Below are 19,256 nucleotides of genomic sequence, written 5' to 3' on the forward strand. Positions count from 1 at the left end.
ATTCTGTAACAAAACCAAGCTGTAGAGTCCTATGTGTACTATCATTTATATGAATAGTATAAGTGTGTGTGTGTGTGTGTGTGTGTGTGTGTGTGTTATTTTGGAGCACAGAATATTCTAGAAAGATACACAAGACACTAGAAATTTTGGTAGCTCTAGGTAAGGGAATTGGGTGACTAGGAATAGAGGAAGAAAGTTTGTTTACTTTCTTGACCCTTTTATAACTTTGAATTGTATCCTATGCATATGTATCACCTTTTCAAAAAAATCAATATGATTTAAAAATATATTAGGATGAAGAAATACATTTTTTAAAAGGCCTTCCTACAGCCCCCCCCCCCCCCCCCACACACACACACTCCTAGAATTTCTGCAGAAGCAGATTCAGCTAGAGCAGAGGGACGCATCGGGGAAGGCTCTGCTCAGCTGGGCAGATATTTATCCTACCTGCACAAGCTTAGCAGTTCAGACTGAGAGAAATACAGCACAGAAATACAAACCTGACTCTACAGCCGGGCACTTTGTGAAAATCATATTGCAATTCATCAATGTTCTATAAATAGTAAGGACTGGTTATCTTGGGAAAGCAAAGGGGTTGGGTGAAGATATTTACTTACGAATTTAAGGCACAATCAGGATGAGTGCTGTGGTCCACACACTGTAAGAGCTTCACTGGCCTGTAGAATGAAAAGAAATAATAGTTAGGGGATTGTTTAAACGACTTTCATGCATCAAACATTTATGGTGTGCCTGCAAGGTCCTGGGAATACAAAGTCTCTGGTCTCGAAGAACACAGTTTCTTTTATTGAATGCTCACTGTGTAGCAAAAACTGATTATGTATTTTACGTAAATTATATCATTTAATCCTCACAATGACCACACGGAACAGGTACTATTATCATCTCCAATTTACAGTTGAGAAAGCTGTCCAGAGGAACTTGCCCAAGTTCTCACAGTAAGAACAAGTGTGGAGGTGAACTTGAACCTTGCAGGCTTACTAGAGCCTGAGCATGGAATCACTTCTGTGTGGATGTATGATTTTGCTTGGAAAAAACCTCTCAAATACTTTGGGCAGAAGTTTGGACTGGAAGCACATGGGTGACGGCTGGTGCCCAGGCTTCAGCAAAGAAAGCTAAACTGCTCTGCGTGGTGGGGTTCCAGAGCAGCTGGGAGGAAAGAGAAAACAGCAGTGGAGAGAGGAACTAGGTAAAGGGATAACCTGGGCATTAGGTAGGAGACAGGCCACGAGCGTCTCTCTCACAGCAGAATGACTGGAGGGGACTTTGGAGGAATAGGAAATACATTGTTCACTCTGTGACATGCTGTGTGACCCCTTCCTAGGACTCGTCTACTTTTCAGTAAAGTCTACTCTACGCAGTTTTTTTTCTTTTTTTTTTTTTAACGAGAGTAGTTGTCATTATGCCTCTGGCCGACCCCCACCCCCCAAATGCATCTAGTTTCACTGAGTCTGGTTCAACACTGTGCCAAGCAGAAATCAACCAGGAGTCCAGAGAGGCTAGGGAATGATAGGCCCTGGCCAAAATTTGCAAGAATCCAAGAATCTTGGGGAGAACTCTCAACTGCCACAGGACAGAGGCCAGTATAACCTGAATTTTGTGGGGGCAGGAAGTTCTCACTTACATCTGGTTTAGAATTTGATGATTCGTTAACCTTTGTCACTGGCCCATGTTAAACATTTTGTTACCTGCTCTGTGCTCCCAGGAGGAATACAAAACCCCATGGTCAGTGAGGAAATGGGAGCTGGGGGGCTAAGCCAGGTTTAGAAGGGAACAGCCCTGCGGCCAGCTTAGGTGGGAACAACACTAGAGAGAATAACAGCAGGACAGCTGTGAACCAGCAGGAGACCTTCGGCTCTGGCTGGGCCTCCACACTTAGACCAGTGACTTGTAAAAAGACAGTCTCCTCTAGGGAACTAAAGCAAAGTGATCAGAAATGTGAAATTTTTAGCCATTTCTCCATCATAAAGCAGTTTTAGAGTATGAATTAACTTTTTAGAATTTACTAAAATCTGATGCTTTTAAAAAAGGAAGAATCCTATAGTATAAAGTAAAGGTCATGCATGCTTCAAGGCCATACAATGCTGGGTTCAAAACTCAGGTGTGTCACTGAGTAGTGACTTGGGAAACTTCCTTAACCTCTCGGACCCTTAATCTACCCATCCATACAAAGGGGATATTTTTGAAGCTGGGTGATGGATATGTAGGGGTTCGTTACACTATTCTATCTACTTTCATGGATCCTTAAAAAATATTCATAATTAAAATTTGAAAAATTTGTAAGAGAAAAAAACAGACAAAACTAATGTATGACCTCACAAGTCTGGAGTGGTTACTGTTACGGACGGGGGTGTGGGGAGACTAACAGGAAGGTCGAGGGGGAAGCACTGGGGTGTCTGTTATGTCTGTTTCTTGATCTAGGTGCTGCTTACATGTGTATATTGAACTTGTGAAAATTCATTCAACTGGATACTTATGGTTTGTACATTTCTCTGCACATAGGTTATATTTCCAAAAGAATAACGGGTCTCTTTCGTCTTCAAAAGAGAGTGATGACAACACCTGACTTTTGAATTTCCTGAGAGCATCAGCAATAATAGATGAGTAAAATGGTACAGCTTCAAGCTGTAGGAAAAAGAACAGTTTTGAGGGTTCCCTTAGGGGAGGCATGAGTCAGGGAAGACCCACGCTTCCAGGGGGCTTTGCTCAGATGGAAGGGTGAGTCAGCCCACCTGGCTTTTGAGAAGACAGGGTGGCAGAGCCAGCTGGATGGTCATGGGTGCTGGCTGACATTGCAGATGTCATCTGTACCCTACCATCCCCTCAAATGGTGGGGAAAGTCACTAATTCCTTGCAGAGTTGGACTCCAGCCTCTGAGGACCCAAACAGACCTGAAGACTGAGGTGCTGACACAGAAAGGAGCAAGAAGCAGGAAGGCGAGGAATTCCCAGTTGAGGGCAGTTTCAACTGTCCTGGGCTTTGAGCCAAACTTATCTACAGTTCCACGAATCAGGAACGCCCTCAAACGCTATCTGATTATAAGTACATAAAGTACCTGGTCCATAACGTGCTCAATAAAGGGTAGCTATTACTATTTCCTACTGGTGTACAGCCAAGGTGTACCTGTCTGTAAGTATCTCAGACATACTCCACCTCAGCTTGTAGCACGGGCAAGGATCCCACAGGCAGCAGGGCACCCAGGGATGCAGGCACCATGGTTCCTGTTGCAGGTTACTCGCCATGCTATAAGCAATCGAGGAGGAACCAGCACATGCGCAAATGATAAAGGGCTGCTCTGTTCCTCAAGCTCATTAAAAAGGGCTCTGGACAGAAGTGGGTGGAGGCAGGCACAACCTGTCCAGAAGGCAGTCTCAGTCCCCACATCCAATGACAACTGAGAAGGCACAGTCCCCTGGCCTTTAGAGCTGACCCCCACAGAACCATTTCAACAGCCCCCGGCCCTCCCAAATCCCCACCCACCTTTGAATATATGTACTGACTGTATTATAATATACCACCTACAGGTAGTCATCGATACAGCTGTACTGGAAACCCATTGTTTTCAGTCTCTCTTCCAGGATTTTCACACTGCCTTCTCCACAGGATTCCCTAAACCATAAAAACAGAAACAGAAAACTAAAATAAGAGGCTGGAAGACATTGTTTCTGGGTGAATTAAAATTTATTTTGACCATGTGCTCCTAGAATAGTCTCCTCTCTGGAGAAATATCTGGGAAAATCTCTGGACCCAAAAGTACTGCTTCTGGTAAAGCCGGGGCACCGCGGGAGGGGCTGCTCTGAGCACCCTACGGCTGCTCTGACTTATGCAAGTCAAGTGCGGGGGCCGGGCCTTGCAGGCACATGTGCACTGCGCCACAGGGCGTTCCATAGCACCCCCACTCTCGCCCCCGCCACCAACACAGCTCCGTGATGTGCCCCGGCAGGCACAGTGCTAACACCCACTTGTTCAACGTAGTGTATTACGTTAAGCTTTAAATGGCAACAAAAACATACAAATCAAAAAATGTTAGAAAATGCAAAGAAAAAGAAAAAAATACCCCAAATCTCACATTATTAGTGATAACTGCTGCTAACATTTTGATGTATATCATTCTAGACTTTTAAAATGGGTTTATTCCCACGAGAGTTTTGAAAAAATACAATATAGTATTCTTCTGTCCAGTGCATTTTGTTTTCTGATTTTGCCCATGTCTGTGTACATACACATATACCTCCTGCCATTATGGTTAATTCCTGCGTGCTCTCCCTTCCCTAATCGAAACATCATTCATAGAACCAGTGCCCTCTTTTTAAAGATCAAAATTAATTCCTATAGTCCAATGTCACTGATACCACAACACACCTTCATGAAGTTTCATTTTCATACACATCCTTTATTATGTATTTTCTTAGCATAAATTCCTAAAAACAGGTTTTTTTGGCCCCAAACTTCTGAATGCATGTGAAGACTCTGGATAGACACTGCCACACTGAAACGCATGCTGCCCTCCTGAAGGTCACAATTAAGCAGGGGGTATGTAAAGGCAAAGAGGTAGATACAACACAGCCAGCTGTGCTTAGTAGGCACGCCATTGATATCACAGGCAGGACCCAGCCTCAGCTTATGCAGAATGGAAAGGTAGGCAGCCTCCCCACTGTCAAATGAATACAGAGGGAGTGTACAGGGAGAAATGAGTGACAGAAGGAAGCTTTCCCAGAAGAAGGGAAATTCCAGGCATGACATGAGTGACACGGGCAAGGTCATGTTTTAGGGCCTTGCCAAAATCTGATATGATGTCCTTCTCTGGGCCAAGCTCAGTACTCAGGATGTTTTAGTAAGCAATGACATGGAGGTTTCAGGACACCTAGACACAGAGCTCAGTCAATAGGTTCTTCTACCTTTTTTTTTTTTTTTTTTTTTTTTTTTTTTAAATAAAGGCAGCCAAAGCAGTGCTAAACACAATCAGGGATACACATGCTGTTTTGAGCTCTCTGGTTTTTTTCCCCCTAAAATCTCAGCAGTTCAGGACCCCCACTTTCTTAGCTCCTGACCTGCAACTTCACCCTGTGGCACAAATGTACAAGCAGGTGTTCTGAGCCCTTTATCATTTCTTTTGCAGGAGAAGGGACGGCCTGAGATGATATTCGACTGCAATTTCCTTGTCTCATTACAGGTAGGTTCAAAGGACAAGCTTTCTCTGATAGACACATCAACACAACAAGCACGCACAATTTCTAGACAAAGATCGACTTCTCAAAGAAATAAGAAAAACAATACACATTGTTTTTCGTGCAACAGCAAGTCTCATTAATCTCCTGAAAAGAGAAATACAGGGAAAAAAAATATCACTCGTTATATGAAGTGGGGAATTTGCTAACTTTCTTTCAGAATATACTTTCAATAACACCTCCACTCATTGGAGCTGGCCATACTCCCCTCCATGTAACATCAGTGCTCTGAACACCAAGGCCCCAGCTTGCCTCTCACGGACCATCATGGATGAACAGCTTCAACTGGGCTTGGCCTCATTGGCTTGTCTCTGAACTAATTGTGTTTTAAGTTTTTTATGTGCAGTTTTGCCAGCAGTGTCCTTTGATGATGAGAAGGATGAATTCAAGCTTCCATTTATATAAACTCAAGAGGTTTCCCAGAAAATGTGGGTCTTAAAAGTTTCCTTAGCCAGTTTTCTGAGACCCAGTTGTGGAACTGATTGTTCTCTGAGAATAAGGTCTTCATTACATAGCCTTTGGGTCAATTCGTAGAACGCTTGGTAAGAATTTTGGGGCTTCAAAACTCTTGAAGAAGGAGAAACTGGCTTTGACCCACACAAATGCATGAGGAATTGTCCAATCCAAAGCTGCCTAGGTTGCTTAGAAAGGAACATGACTTTCATTGGCTGAGAGGAGTATCTGGATAAAAAAGGTTTTTTTCTCTGGGCTCAGGACTGGCTAGTGACATTTCCAGAAAGTCAAGTCTTTCCCTTTCTCTGCCCTTCACGTTAGAAACAGAGAAGACTATTGTTTCCCCAAAACATGAAAATGTAAAACAGACTTGATCATAACATATCCAAGAAAAGCATGTTTACACAATTACCCTCATCAATAGCTTCATAACTTACACTTGGGGTCCTCCAATTTCATTCATAACCCAGATCTCAATTCGTGTGATCTTATCCTTCTGGAAGTAGGGAACTTCAAAATCTGCAAAAAACCTGAAAAATAGGAAAGCCTTTTTTTTACTTTCCCCATTTCATTGTTAGTTGATTTACATATTACTTTTGTTTTAAAGCTTTTGGGGGTAATTTTTTAGCTTTAATTTTTAGGTTACTGATTTCATTCATGTAGTCATCAGTTGTTAATGGTAAAACTGTAGAGACATGTCTCTGATCTCCAGGTCATTCAATTGTTTTGCTCCACCTGAACTTATTAAAGCAAGCATTAGATTGGGGATTAGGACAATTCTCTTAAGCCTCCATCCAAAACAACTAGACAAACAATTGGGCATTTCTGTTGTATTTGTTTGTGCCAACATTCTTACCCTTTTACGGGATAGGCTCCTGTTGGCTCTGAACCATTCAACATAACATGGATCACCCCAGAACTATCCTTTGAATACTGTAAAGAGAAACAAATATTTTGAGTAAAGTAAGACATGTCCTTTTTCAGCTATGCAATGGCCAAATTTTTTTTAATTGACAATTTTCAATACTGGCAAGGGTGTGATAAATTTGATATTTCATACAGCTAGAAGGGATGCAAGCTAGTATATCTTGGAAAGCAAATTGCTTTGAAATGTCAAAAACTCATAGACTCAATAATTCCACATCTGGGAATTTACCCTAAGAAAATAATATGATATAGTATCAGATTCCAGCATTGCACCAGCTGGAGTGGACTAAGTTATGCTGCCATATGAACAACCTTGAAATCACAGGGGCTTTAAACTACATTTAAACTAGATTTATTTCATGCGCACACTACATGTTTATCATAGGTCCATTGGGCTTTTGCTCCTCACTTTGGGTCCCAAACTGATGAGGTCTCCATATCTGCAAAGTCACTAGTTACCAGGAAGAGAGAAGGGGAAAGCGGTAAATCATAGACCAGTTCTTTAAGATTTCCTTCCACCCAGAAGTAACACGGTCACTCCCATTCACATCTCAATGGCCAGTGCAAGTCACACGTAAGTAACTTTAAGAGGCAGAGGAGTGCAAAAAAGATGAGCGAGAAATACTCGGTAAAGAGCATTAAGGACCACGCGGTGTGCAAAGATGTGTATTGCAGCATTGTTTGTAACCAATTTAAAATAGTCAATGACAAGGGAATAGCAAGTAAATCATGATATTTACATATCTGAGATATTACCCAGCTATTAATTAATACAAGTGTACAAAAGATTTGCCACAGCATAGGAAGTGCTAACATTCAAAGCAAAATGCAAGATTAGGTGGGTGGAGCACACACTCTAGGTTAAAAATAAATGGGCAGAAGTCAGGGAATATTCGCCAACCCCTGAAATTCCCAAGGGAAAGAGTTCAGAAAAGTCCCCAAATCTCCAGTTCAGAACACTGCTGGAGCATATAGTTTCCGTGATAAAATGCTTACACTAGAACGGAGCGGGGTGGGCTAATGGTATTGTGCAGCCCGAGATACAAGAGGCTGGGCTTATTTTCCAGCACAGTGATGGCCAATGCCAGCTGCAGCAAAGCAACAAGATAGTCCACGTCACACGTCTCAGGTTGCTTCCAAATAGTGCTAACAGTCATGGTTAGGCACACAGATGTCAAGGTCTGATGACCACCATGCTGAATGGGTTGCCTTTAGTGATAGGAATTATGGATGATTCATTTTCTTATTTATATTTTATACAATTTGTCATTTTCTATCATAAGGAGCTGTTATATTGATAAGAAAAACTAATTTAAAAAATGCATGCAGATAGAATGAGGCATGAACGATGCAGTGGTCGAAAACTTGGTCTCTGGCTCCTTACTTATTAACTCTGTAATAAGTCTGCTCACATTTCTTGACGTCTCCGCGCCCCATTTTTTTCTGTCTGTAAAATAAGGGTAATAAGAGTTCCTACCTCATAGAACTGTTGTAAAGATCAAATCATTTATAATAATTATTATTAAAACTTACTGAGTATGTCTCTACTACCTCTCCACAGGCTTGGACTATCCAGCATATTCTAAGAGCTTATAAAATGTGAGCACAATTACTATAGATTCCCATTGCAGAACTGGAGGAAGTATAAGATGGCCGTTTGGAACACACATTTTGAAGTCAGGTAGATCCACTGGGTAGACTATATGGTTCCTTTGTGGGCAATGTTGACATCACCCCTGAGTTGTCATCATGATCTACGTTCAGGTGATGACACAGCCACAGCCCCTCAGCGAGGGGCTCAGTGACCATAGCCTGCACTCCAAACAGAAGCTATAGGAAGTGGGTGCAAATGGAGTGCTCCCACTGGACTGGCAGGAGAGCACAGGAGTAAACAGAATGTCTTGTCTGGAGCAGGCCCTCTGCTTAGCTCCCAGTGGCCCCCGTGGTGGAGGATTTGACCAAAGTCCCTCTCACCCTGATGAACGATGGACCCCGTAGATGCCTCAAGATCCAGAGACATGGATAGCCCTGAAAGAGGGTTCGCAGCAGTGCGGGAAGGACCCTGAAGGTCCATGGGCCACCTAGTCAATATAGCTAACATGTGACAGTAGACAGCTCTTTGCTGAGTGCTGAGCTACATACAGACTTAACACTCTTTATTCCTGATCTTTGTTCTGGTGACAGGAGACATAAGCTGTACTCAATGGCATCTCATGGCTGCTGGTAACTATCATCAACTCTGGTGACAACACTGTCTAAGGAGTGGACTTACCTTCAGGGGATCATTTCCATGTCTCCAGTTGGTCCTCAGTCACCTATCACCTCCTCGCCCACTGACATCAGTCTTGTAGACATTTCCGACCCCCACATCTACATCTCAGGCGTCCCACAGTGTCCCAGAAAGCAGGGGCTACCCCGTTTTACACAGCAATAAAGATCACATTGATTTGAAGTACTAACAACAACCACGGCACAATAGTAACAATATCGACTATTTGGTATCCTCATTCATGACTAACACTCACTCACTGATTTCTCCATGCCAGGCACGGCGTCAAGTCTTTTAGCTTAAAGTTACAACTTCACGGAGCAGAGAGAATGACTCAGACTGTTGCAAAGGTGGAAAGTGAGGCTCCAAACAGTTAAACAATGACCCGATAGCCCAGTCTCTGAACCCCTCTGTCCCATGTTCCCACACGCTGAGCCACCCAGCTGCCCAGCCCAGCATGACCTGCATGGATGCCCTTTTCCAGAAAGAATTCACAGCATTGTTTTCACAATCTTCTGATGTAGGACAGGATTGGTAATCGAGTCCTAAGGGGAAAATGGATAAACACATTTCATTTCAAGATTATATAGGGAAAAATGAATTCATTAAAAAATACTTGCTGGCTCCATAGAATATAGTTAGCCTGTGTTCTGTACAAGTGAAACATTCTCAGTTCTGCCCACCCAGTCCATAAAGAGCCTGGTGAGTGATATGAAGACATCTGTCATCTTGCTTGGCACAAACATGAGGAAGGCAGAGACCTGAACAGCTGGCAGATGAGTGAGCTTGGGGGACCACAGAGTATCCGCATGTCAGCTGGGTGATTTCTCTACTGGCACTCTAGTAAAGGGATTAAAACCCCCCCACAAAACTTTGCTCTCCTGGGAGAAGTGCTTTCTCCAGTTAGCCCTGGTCTTAGAAGTAAATACAAGAAAACTAGACCAAGAAAATAGGTATTTTATAATATTTAAAATATATAAAATGTTCGAATGTATTAAATTTTACAGATACAATACAGCAGGTACATATGGTATTTGTTCACCATTTACTTTGTAAAAACAGAAGAAAGTGTTAGTTGACAAGTTGTTCCAGAAAGAACCAAACAGGGCAAAATTATGTACTACCTGGAGGGTAATGACATGCTTTGGGCCGGTGCAGATTTGGCAATCTGTAATGGTTTTAGGGAGTCTGTCCTCTGATGCAAGGTCCATCGTTAAGAGAGGATCTTACCTAACATTACTTAAGAGAGTGGTAATTACTTCTTTGAATTACACACTCTAGGTTTGCAGACCGTCCAGGTTATCATCTCTGCAGGCCCATGTCCCGATTTTTCAGCGATCTGAGGCTCAGAGAGGTCCCCTAGATGGTACATGACACGGAGGATGGTACATACCACAGTCTAACTCTCTAGCTTCCCAGGGCTCCTTCCGCCATTTCTGACAGCCAACAATTTCTGTATTTACCTGTTTTATACTTTCTTGTTCTTAGACTATGAACGACTGGTGAATATTATTAATGATCATTGACTTAGTTGAAGAATGTTCTTCTTCAAAAATCTTTCATTCTCACAATATATCTAAATTACAAACACAAAAAAATGGAAAATGTGGATAGGAAAAAAAAATGTACAGTCCCATATTCCCAGCAAGAACTGCTGTTAACAGTTTGGGTGTGCCTCTTCTTGACTTGTTCATGTGCATACTTTCATATATGCATTGTGTATGCATTTTTATTTGGATTATCTTGATTTTCTCCCTTAAAAACATATCACAAACACCTTCCCAGATCAATAAACACAAAGTCTGATCATCACTGTTCGTGGCCCCACAGGACTCCAACGATAGCAACATCCCATTATTTTGTGGACCCTAACCTCTGGACTTCACTTCCTTTTTAAACAAAGACCCCTCATAGGATGGCATAGATAGAAACGGAGAGGTGGGGGAATAACCTTGTGGTTTCTTGGGGCACTTTCTCTGCGCTGTTTTACTAACAACACGTCTGACAACCAATGCGTGGGGTTTCTTTCCCCATATCAATCATTTCTCCAGACTCTCCAGGAACCAGATGGGTGTCCTACAATTCAATTCAATTCTGACACTATGCAGAATTAGCACAAAGCCCACAGCTTAAGGGCTCAGTCCCATAAGACCACTCCCACATCAGACACCAGCTGCAAGTTGACACCTATACTCTTAACCAACTGACTATAAATTCAGGGGTTTCCACAACCCCCTCGTCAGGTGCCAGAATTTGCTAGAATGGCTCGCAGAACTCAGGAAGACACCTTATTTACTATTACTGGCTTGTTGTAAAGAGTACAACTCAGGAACAGCCAAATGGAAGAAATGCATAGGCAAGGTATGGACGGTGGGTGCGTGGAGCTTCCATGACCTCTCTGGGTGCACTACCATACCAGTATCTGGATATGTTTACCAACTGGAATCTTCTCAAACCCCATCATTTAGGGATTTTTAGTGGAGATCTCGTTATGTGGGCATAGTTGGTTAGATCATTGGCTGCTGGTGATTAGCTCAATCTCCAGCCCATCTCCCCTTCCTGGGGGACAGAAAATGGGGCTACAAGTTCCAACTCTCTAATCATGCCGTGGTTTTTCTGGTGACCAACCGCCATCTGAAGCTATCTACGGGCCTCAACCACCAGTCATCTCATTGCCATACAAAAGACACTTTTATCACTCCTCAGATTCCAAAGGCTTTAGGAGCTGTGTGCCAGGAACTGGGAGACAAAGGCCAAATACTTATTTTGTATTATACACCTTTCCATCATACTCTATCCATCACGTCCCTCTGCCATCCTCTCCCACCCTCTGCAGGATAATCAAACAGGCTTCCTGGTCAGGGATCACTTCCTGGTCCATTGGAAGAATGGCCACGTCCATTGCCCTGTACCTTGCAGTGCTTCCCTTCTCACTCATAGTGAAAGCCAGAGTCCTTGCAATGTCCTGGCCGCCGGGGCCTCCTTTATTCCTCTAGCCTTGTAGCTGACTACTTTTATCTTTACTTATTGCCCCCCTTGCTGTTCTTTAAATATGCCAGACACACTCCCAGCTCAGGGCCTTTGCACCTGCTGTTCCCTCTGTCAGGAAATGCTCTTCCTCGTCTCCTTCAGGTCTTTGCTGAAATATCAGCTTCTTAGTGAGGCTTTCCCTGGGCCTATGAAAGATTGCAACACTTTCCTCTTCCATCCTCACCAATCTAGCACTTCCTGTCCTGTTTCCCTGATTTGCTTTTCTCTGTAGCCCTTAAAATCTTATGGTAGATAATATATTTTACCTGCTTGTTTACTGTCTTGTCTCCCCCCTCTACGTATAATGTAAGGATGGGTATTATTTTCCTGTTTTAATCTCTGCTGCGTACCCAGTACCTAAAAGAGGGAGACCTGGCACATAGGAGGCACTCTACGAATGTTAACTGGATGGATAAATGAATGGAGGAGAATAAACACAACTGAGCTCAGGTTAACTTTTAAAGTGACTCCGATACACAGCGGGGAGACTTTCCAGCCTTCATAAAGGGAACTCCTTCCCCCACCTCCCGGCCTTGCTCCTGCTCAGCCTTCAAGATTCATCCAGAGGCAAGAGCCACCAGGAAGCTTCCTGGATACTCTGGTCAAGGCTGGTGTCTCACTCTGCTGCTCCGTAGTCCTTCCTGCATCAGAGCACACAGATGAGGGAGTAAATGACCCTCACAAGGCTATCAGCTCCCCGACGGTGGGGACGCTTTACTGCCAGATCCGAGCATGGGAGCTGGATGAATGAGGAGAGTTGTCCCTACCATCAGGTCAGTCCTTGTGACTTAAACTTTCACTGTGATTTTAATCTCGAAATATCTACTGGTGGCCTGGAGTGGCATTTAAGAGCACAGGCTTCAGATCCATCAGAAGAGGGTTGCATCCTGGCCTCTATCTCTTCAAGTGATTTAACCTCCCTAAGCCTCAGTTTCCCCCTCGGGAAAATGAGGATAGGGCAGCTGAGTTGCGCAGCGTTGGGAACATGTGCTCTGGAGTCAGACTGTCCGACTCTGCTGTTTACTAGCTGCGCACCCCTGAGCAAGTTTCTTAACCTTGCTGTGCCTCAGTTTCCTCATTTGTCAAAATAGGAATTAGGATGAGACCTATCCCATGGGGCTGTTGCAGGGATTAAATTAGTTAATATACGTAAAGTGCTTAGAAAGTTCCTAGCAAAATATAAGTGCTGTTATTATTATTATTAATTATTATTACCACTACCTCAGAGGATTGAGGGAAGGGATCAAAGAGATAAAAGCATATGCAAGCACTTAGCCCAAATGGCAAATGCACAGTAAACGAGAACTCTTTATTTTTCTTGTGATCTGTGCAGGAGTCTTACCGGAGGCATTTCTCTGTCGGCACCAGCTCAAGAGATCTCCAGTCCTGCCGTACAGAACGTCTTGCAAAGGCATAAAACGACGGGTGTTATCCGCGTAGCTAGTAACAAGGAACTGATTATTTTCCCAGAACAGCGACTAAGGAAAAACAAACACAACATTAAACTACAAAATAAAATCAAAACAAATTTGTGTTTCAGGCACAATATCATCAAGGTAAGTCAGGCAACCCATTTCTCATTCAACTCTGACTTGCCTCACAACTGCTCTTTATTTTCTTCGTTTTAATTACCAGTTCAGAGAGTGGTACCACCTCTGTTCCTTTGAGTCCAAGGGTATCATGCAAATGTTAATGAAATATTTTCCCAGTAGTACAATGTGAAGACAATGTGGAGTGTGTGGGGGAGTGTGTGTGTGTGTGTGAAGATCCCAGGATAGAAAAGATGATCAAGGGACCCGGGTTTGAATCTTGGCTCTGTGATACACTAAATGTGTGATTTTGACCAAGGCATGTCATCTCCCTGTACCTCAGTTTCCACATCTGGAAAATGGGAACCATGAGCCTTTTCTCTTCTTCCACAGCTGTGGTTAGGATGATATGCAATCACAAAAAGCATTTCATAAAGTATAAAGAGCCTCACAAATACATTTCTCCAACTATGAAGTCAGTTTTTTCACATAATGATAATACAAATAGGAATACCCTGCTCACTCATTATCTCATCAGAAGTCAAACTTTTTTTGTGCCTAGACTGGAAGCTCCCAAGGGCAGGGGCTGTTTTGTTCCCTGCTGCAGCCTCAACCCTTAGCACATGCCCGACACATGGCAGTAGCTCAGTAAGTATTTACTGAGTTCATCAACTAGAACCATAATCTATGAAGGAAGAGGCCACAATTTATGGCTCTCATTTTTACTGGCAGGGAGGCAGCAGGGTTCAAAATGCAACACATACTTAAAAATCATGTTTTCAGTCTATTATCTCTCTGACCCTCCAGCTCCATTTACCTGCCCTTACAAGTGAAAAAAAAAAAAAAATCAATGGTAAGATTTGACAACGAAAAAAAATCAGGCTAAGAATTATATCAGAAAAATAAAAATGCTACCTAATGTTCTTTCAACTCAAGGTACTGTTCCAAGCAAACATTTTACATAGATTGTCTCATTTATTTTCATTTTATTAGAATTTAGAGTGCAGACAATATAGATATGTGGTTTTCTTAAAGACACTGATACTAAGTAGATATAATCTTCAGGCCCGTTACAAGGAGAGATTGGTTTTCTGGGAGGATACTTGAGTTTGAGAGCTTTCTGAATTACTCAAGGTTCAGGCCGTTAGGGTCATTTAGGACAGAGTTGGCTAGGGATGGAAAAGTGTGGCGCCATCCTGATGCCCTTGTGATTCTTGCACTGACTTGTTGACTCAGACAATTTCCTTCTGCCCAGACAGGCAGGAAGGCCAAGGTCACTGTTGAAGATGAAGCCACCTTCCCACCACAGAGCTCCACAAGTGCAAGTGCGTTGTGAATTTGTGCCTGATGTTCCCGTAACACTGCAGGATCCCTGGACGCAGCTAATTTCACAAGTCTGTCTTTAGAGAGCATTGTTTTATGGGGTCATGGAGTTACCTTGTCTCTGGGAATGGAATGCCTGGAAAGGTTCATAAAAAGGTCATAGTCAGAGGGCAACACGGAACAGGGGTCCTTATCCAACACCATTTTAAAGGCTTCCCAGATGGCTGTGCAGTTCTTGTCCCTGTGCAAAAGAACAAGTTTATAGAGGGAGGAGAAATCACATCGCAATGTGATGTCTTTCCATTTCTCTCAACGTACTCTGCGAGCTTTACAAGCCATTTTGTCATACATCAACTCTGCCAAACTAAGCATACAAAAAAAGATAAGGAATTGTCATGGCTCATGCATTAACCCCAATTCAGAAGAGGAAAAAAAATTAATAACTTAGGGGATGGATTGAGAAATCGGACAGTGGAAGTGTCTCTCTGAAGGTAATACACAAGTTTTTCAGAGGTAAGGAATAAAGTCTCGCCCCACGCTCACAGAGAGGAGCAGAAAAGGCATCGAGCCAGAAGGTGACAATTCCAATAAGCCACACAGGCTCCCAGCTTCTTCATTTAGACAATGAGGTCCATTGTAGGGGTGGGTCCAGGTGAGGTCAGGCCCATGTACAGGTCCTTGTAAAATCAGGAATGAGCACACCTGTTGAGACAGGCTGTTGCAATTCCTGGTAAGGCAGAAAGTATGACCTCCAGTGCCAGCCACAACTCTTGACTTCTAGTCTAGCTTTCTAAAAGCATTCCCACTCATTAGTAACATTTTATTTCTCGTATTAGGTGACATGGGCGTTCCTCATGTGATTCTCTCCCTTTTTTTTTGCCGGAAATGTGTCACATTAAAAATAACTGGCACAAGAAAGGGACTATGAAAACAAAAAGATGTGTCCAAGAAGGAACAAAAATTAGTAAGAAGCTGGCAAAAGACACTGAAACTTTAAAAAAAAAAAAAAAGTTCTCTAGATTAGATTTGAAATTTCAATTGCCGAAGTACCTGAACTCGTGGAATTCCTGGGTCTGCTGGGTCTGGGGCTGTCATCCAAATTCACCTCTCCCTAATGGTCACCTGTAGACCCACCCCCACCACACACACACACACACACACACACACACACACACACCCCACACCTGCAGTTGCCACACACCACCCCCTTCACCTCTAGACCCACCCTCCACACTTGGCTCCCCTGACCTTTAGGACCCCCATCCTCCCCCCCCACGCGCACCCCTCATATCAAGCCCCTGACCTTTAGACCCAATTTTCCTGTCCCCAGACCCTCCTCTCTCCTCCTGACTGCCCGCTTCCCCCTCTCATTGTGTTTTTCTCCCCCCTCTCCTTTATTTCCGCTCCTCCCCTCCTAGTCCTCCCCCTTTCCCAGTCTTCACCGGCTCAGCGCCCCGTGCCCGCCCTCCATGCTCACCGCAGCTGAGGGGCCACCAACGCCACGTACTCCGCGCAGCGGCCCAGGAAGATGCTCGGCAGGTGTGGGCTGGTACCCTCCCCACTCCACTGCGCGTCTGCGCGGCCCGCACCCGCCGCTGCCAGCCACAGCAGCAGCGCGGAGAGAGACAACCTGAACAGCGCCCATCCGGGCGCAGCCATAGCGGAAATTTGGAAGAGCCGGCGGCTGGACTTGTTTCCTCGTTTGGCGCTGAGGTGGCTCCCCCGAGCTGACGCTGGGAAGAAAACTTTTGTTTTTGTGACTTGCTGCATGGACATTTTACTGGATGCTACACCAAGAGTCTAGACTGGACGCTTAGATAAGGCTTTGAGTTTAGGATTCCCGCCAGAAGTTCCCGCTTTCCTTTTCTGGGACATCTGTTAAAATAGCCACTAAGAGTTACACCCACGTAGAGTTAAGTCAGCGACTCCGCCCCAGTTAAGTAATTCGAGCCTGCTGCCTTGCTCTCTGTCGCCCCCTGTCTCTTGACAGGGGAGGGTGGAGGGGCTGCCCTCCGCCCCTCAGGGGCACCCTGCACCCCCACCCCCTGCTAAGATCTGTAAGTAATAAATCCTTTCTTTGTGTGAGTGTATCGAAACTGCGCCTTCAGTCAAAGGGACCCCATGGGTTTCACTTTCCCGATGTGAGGGCTGGATACTGAGGGCGCTACCTGCCCACCGTGTGGGGGGCTTGTACCCCTTCATTCAGCAGGTCGTAATCTTCATGCTCTTAATTCAGTACACCAGCTGCTCCCGCTTCTCAACACAATACCCTCGATGGCTTTCTCCCCGCGCTTTCTGATTCAGTTCCAGGGCTGAGTTGGGACATCACCTGGGCCAGGACATTCGCTCTTGGCTAATCTTGGCCTGAGTCCAGATGAGGGAGCCCCAGAGCAGAAGGGAGAGTTCAGTCAGCAGAGAGAAGATGTTTCTGGCCCCAAACTATGACAACTTGGATAGATACCCTCTTTTCCATCCGCCAATGATGAATGGGTTTTGTTTGTTTTCAGAAAATAATAACCACAAAAACAAATATTTATTAGCTGTTCTATGTGCCACGCACTCTACAAGTGTACTTTTCACAACATTCTTGGAGCTAGGTTTATAATCCCCATTTAACAGATGCGGAAACCCAGGAAAGTTAAGTAACTTTTTGAGGCTACCATCTCCCTTCTAGATTGAAGCGAAAATCCTAGAGACAATCAGTTTTTAGAGAGCCAGGATGCCGGGATTAACAGAATTCCTCATGGAGGGCTTAGTTCTCGATTTTTACAGTAACGATGGCTATGGACTCTGTCTGGCAGGCATTTGATAAACACGGGAGGCAGGTGAGGGGGAGGTCTGGAGGGTTCTATAACATTTTATTTGAATCTTGTTTTCCGTTTTTAAAATTTATAACCAAATTCTGCATTTTCCTGCCTAGCTCAAGTCTACATTCCACAAATAAGCATTTTAAATTCTTTCAACAGTTTTTTTCCTGGTATTTACTTCCACATTTCTAAATAACATGTCTATATGCTGTTTCTTGATGTTTCCATCTTGGATATTATACTTTGACTTCCTAGTATGGAAAGGGACATTTTATCTTAAAACCTACATCCTCAAAAGGCATCTTTCTGTAACCCCTTCATCGCCCCAACACAGATATACCATACTTTAAATCAATAATCAGCATTTACCTGATTATGACCTTATGAATATTATTCATTGCTGACCTTATAGTATTCTGTAAGGGTGGAGTCACAACTCCAGAGTGTAGGCATGGGTCCACAGGGCAGACGCACGAGCCACATAAGTTATTCCCAAGCTTTGAATCTTAATTGGGGTTTGGTCAGGTGGACTTTGTAAGTGATTGGCTGGTGACTCCTTTGCTTTTCATTTTCTCCCTTTTTAAATGGAAATGTCTGTAACAGTTACTTCTATGCCTGTCCCACCACTGTACTTTTGGAGCACAGAACTTGCTGTCTAGTCTCACAGGTTCATAGAGGATTTTGCCCCAGGATGGGTTGGTTATACATGGAACTGCACCCATACCTGATTTAGGTATGCGATTTGAGACTTTTGAGCTGATGAGACTTAGATTCTGAGATTTTGGACTTGTGTTGATGCTATAATGGGCTGAGACTTGGGGGTACTTTTCGGATGGGTGAATATACGTCTCATGTGGGATGGATCGGTATGAGTCTTTGAGAACCAGGAGGTAGGCTGACATAGGTTGAATAATGGCCCCCCACCCCCACTAAAAGATGCCCAAATCCTAATGCCTGGAGCCTGTGCATACAAGCTTTGCATGGTAAAGGGGATTTTGCAGAACTGACATATACTGACAGAAATGCACAAGGCCTCTGGGTCAGACACAGTTACTAACAGCAAAAACAAAAACCAGCCAGATCAGCATTATGTATCAATTCCTCATGCCCTAATTCCCACAGCACGTCATGAGATGGGCCAGATGCTACCTGTGCGTGCAGTAGGAGACTCTAGGGTTTTATGGGGTTTCTCGTTCATCTTTCTATCCTTCCCTAGAGACGTTATTCATTACTCCTGGAATGCGAGCATATGTCTATGGGGAGGAAAGAAAAGGCTTTATCTTTACTTCCCTGGGATGTCTCTAGGGAAAGAGATGTCTGTAGCTTCACTATCCTGAATGTCTTCTTATACATTCTTAACTTAGATGCAAATAGTTTCATTCAGAGGATCCAGACTGTGCAGGAATGTGAGCTATTCAGAAAGAAGTGTCTTCCAACGCTTTATTTGAAGCACCAAAAAGGGAAAAATTCTATTATCTTTAATAGAATAATCTAAAAAAAATCAAACATTACAGTAGTGCTAGGCATGGATGGAAAGGAATTGCTAATTTGTATGACTTTAGATAAGACCATGCCAAATGAAACATCACCCAGTGGGGTCAGGAAATACGTAAAGAAAGGCAGAACTTGAAATTACTTTGAGAAAGTCATATTAAGCAGTATATGTTGCTTA

General features: G+C 43.7%; 1 protein-coding gene across 1 annotated transcript in view; it reads right to left on the minus strand.

Annotated features, from left to right (window-relative positions):
• Positions 1 to 16,696, minus strand: part of BST1 (bone marrow stromal cell antigen 1) — a 26,807-nt gene extending 10,111 nt beyond the window's left edge. The window contains exons 1-8 of the mRNA XM_033106520.1: positions 16,255 to 16,696; positions 14,892 to 15,018; positions 13,268 to 13,403; positions 9,358 to 9,440; positions 6,556 to 6,632; positions 6,137 to 6,229; positions 3,541 to 3,627; positions 618 to 677 (exon numbers count right to left, since the gene is read on the minus strand). Coding sequence (XP_032962411.1) covers positions 618 to 677; positions 3,541 to 3,627; positions 6,137 to 6,229; positions 6,556 to 6,632; positions 9,358 to 9,440; positions 13,268 to 13,403; positions 14,892 to 15,018; positions 16,255 to 16,553 — 962 coding nt within the window. The 5' untranslated portion in view covers positions 16,554 to 16,696. The remainder of the gene's footprint in view (positions 1 to 617; positions 678 to 3,540; positions 3,628 to 6,136; positions 6,230 to 6,555; positions 6,633 to 9,357; positions 9,441 to 13,267; positions 13,404 to 14,891; positions 15,019 to 16,254) is intronic.
• Positions 16,697 to 19,256: the final 2,560 nt, after the last annotated feature.

The sequence above is a fragment of the Rhinolophus ferrumequinum genome, chromosome 5 (assembly GCF_004115265.2).
Source record: "Rhinolophus ferrumequinum isolate MPI-CBG mRhiFer1 chromosome 5, mRhiFer1_v1.p, whole genome shotgun sequence".
Classification (NCBI taxonomy): Eukaryota; Metazoa; Chordata; class Mammalia; order Chiroptera; family Rhinolophidae; genus Rhinolophus; species Rhinolophus ferrumequinum.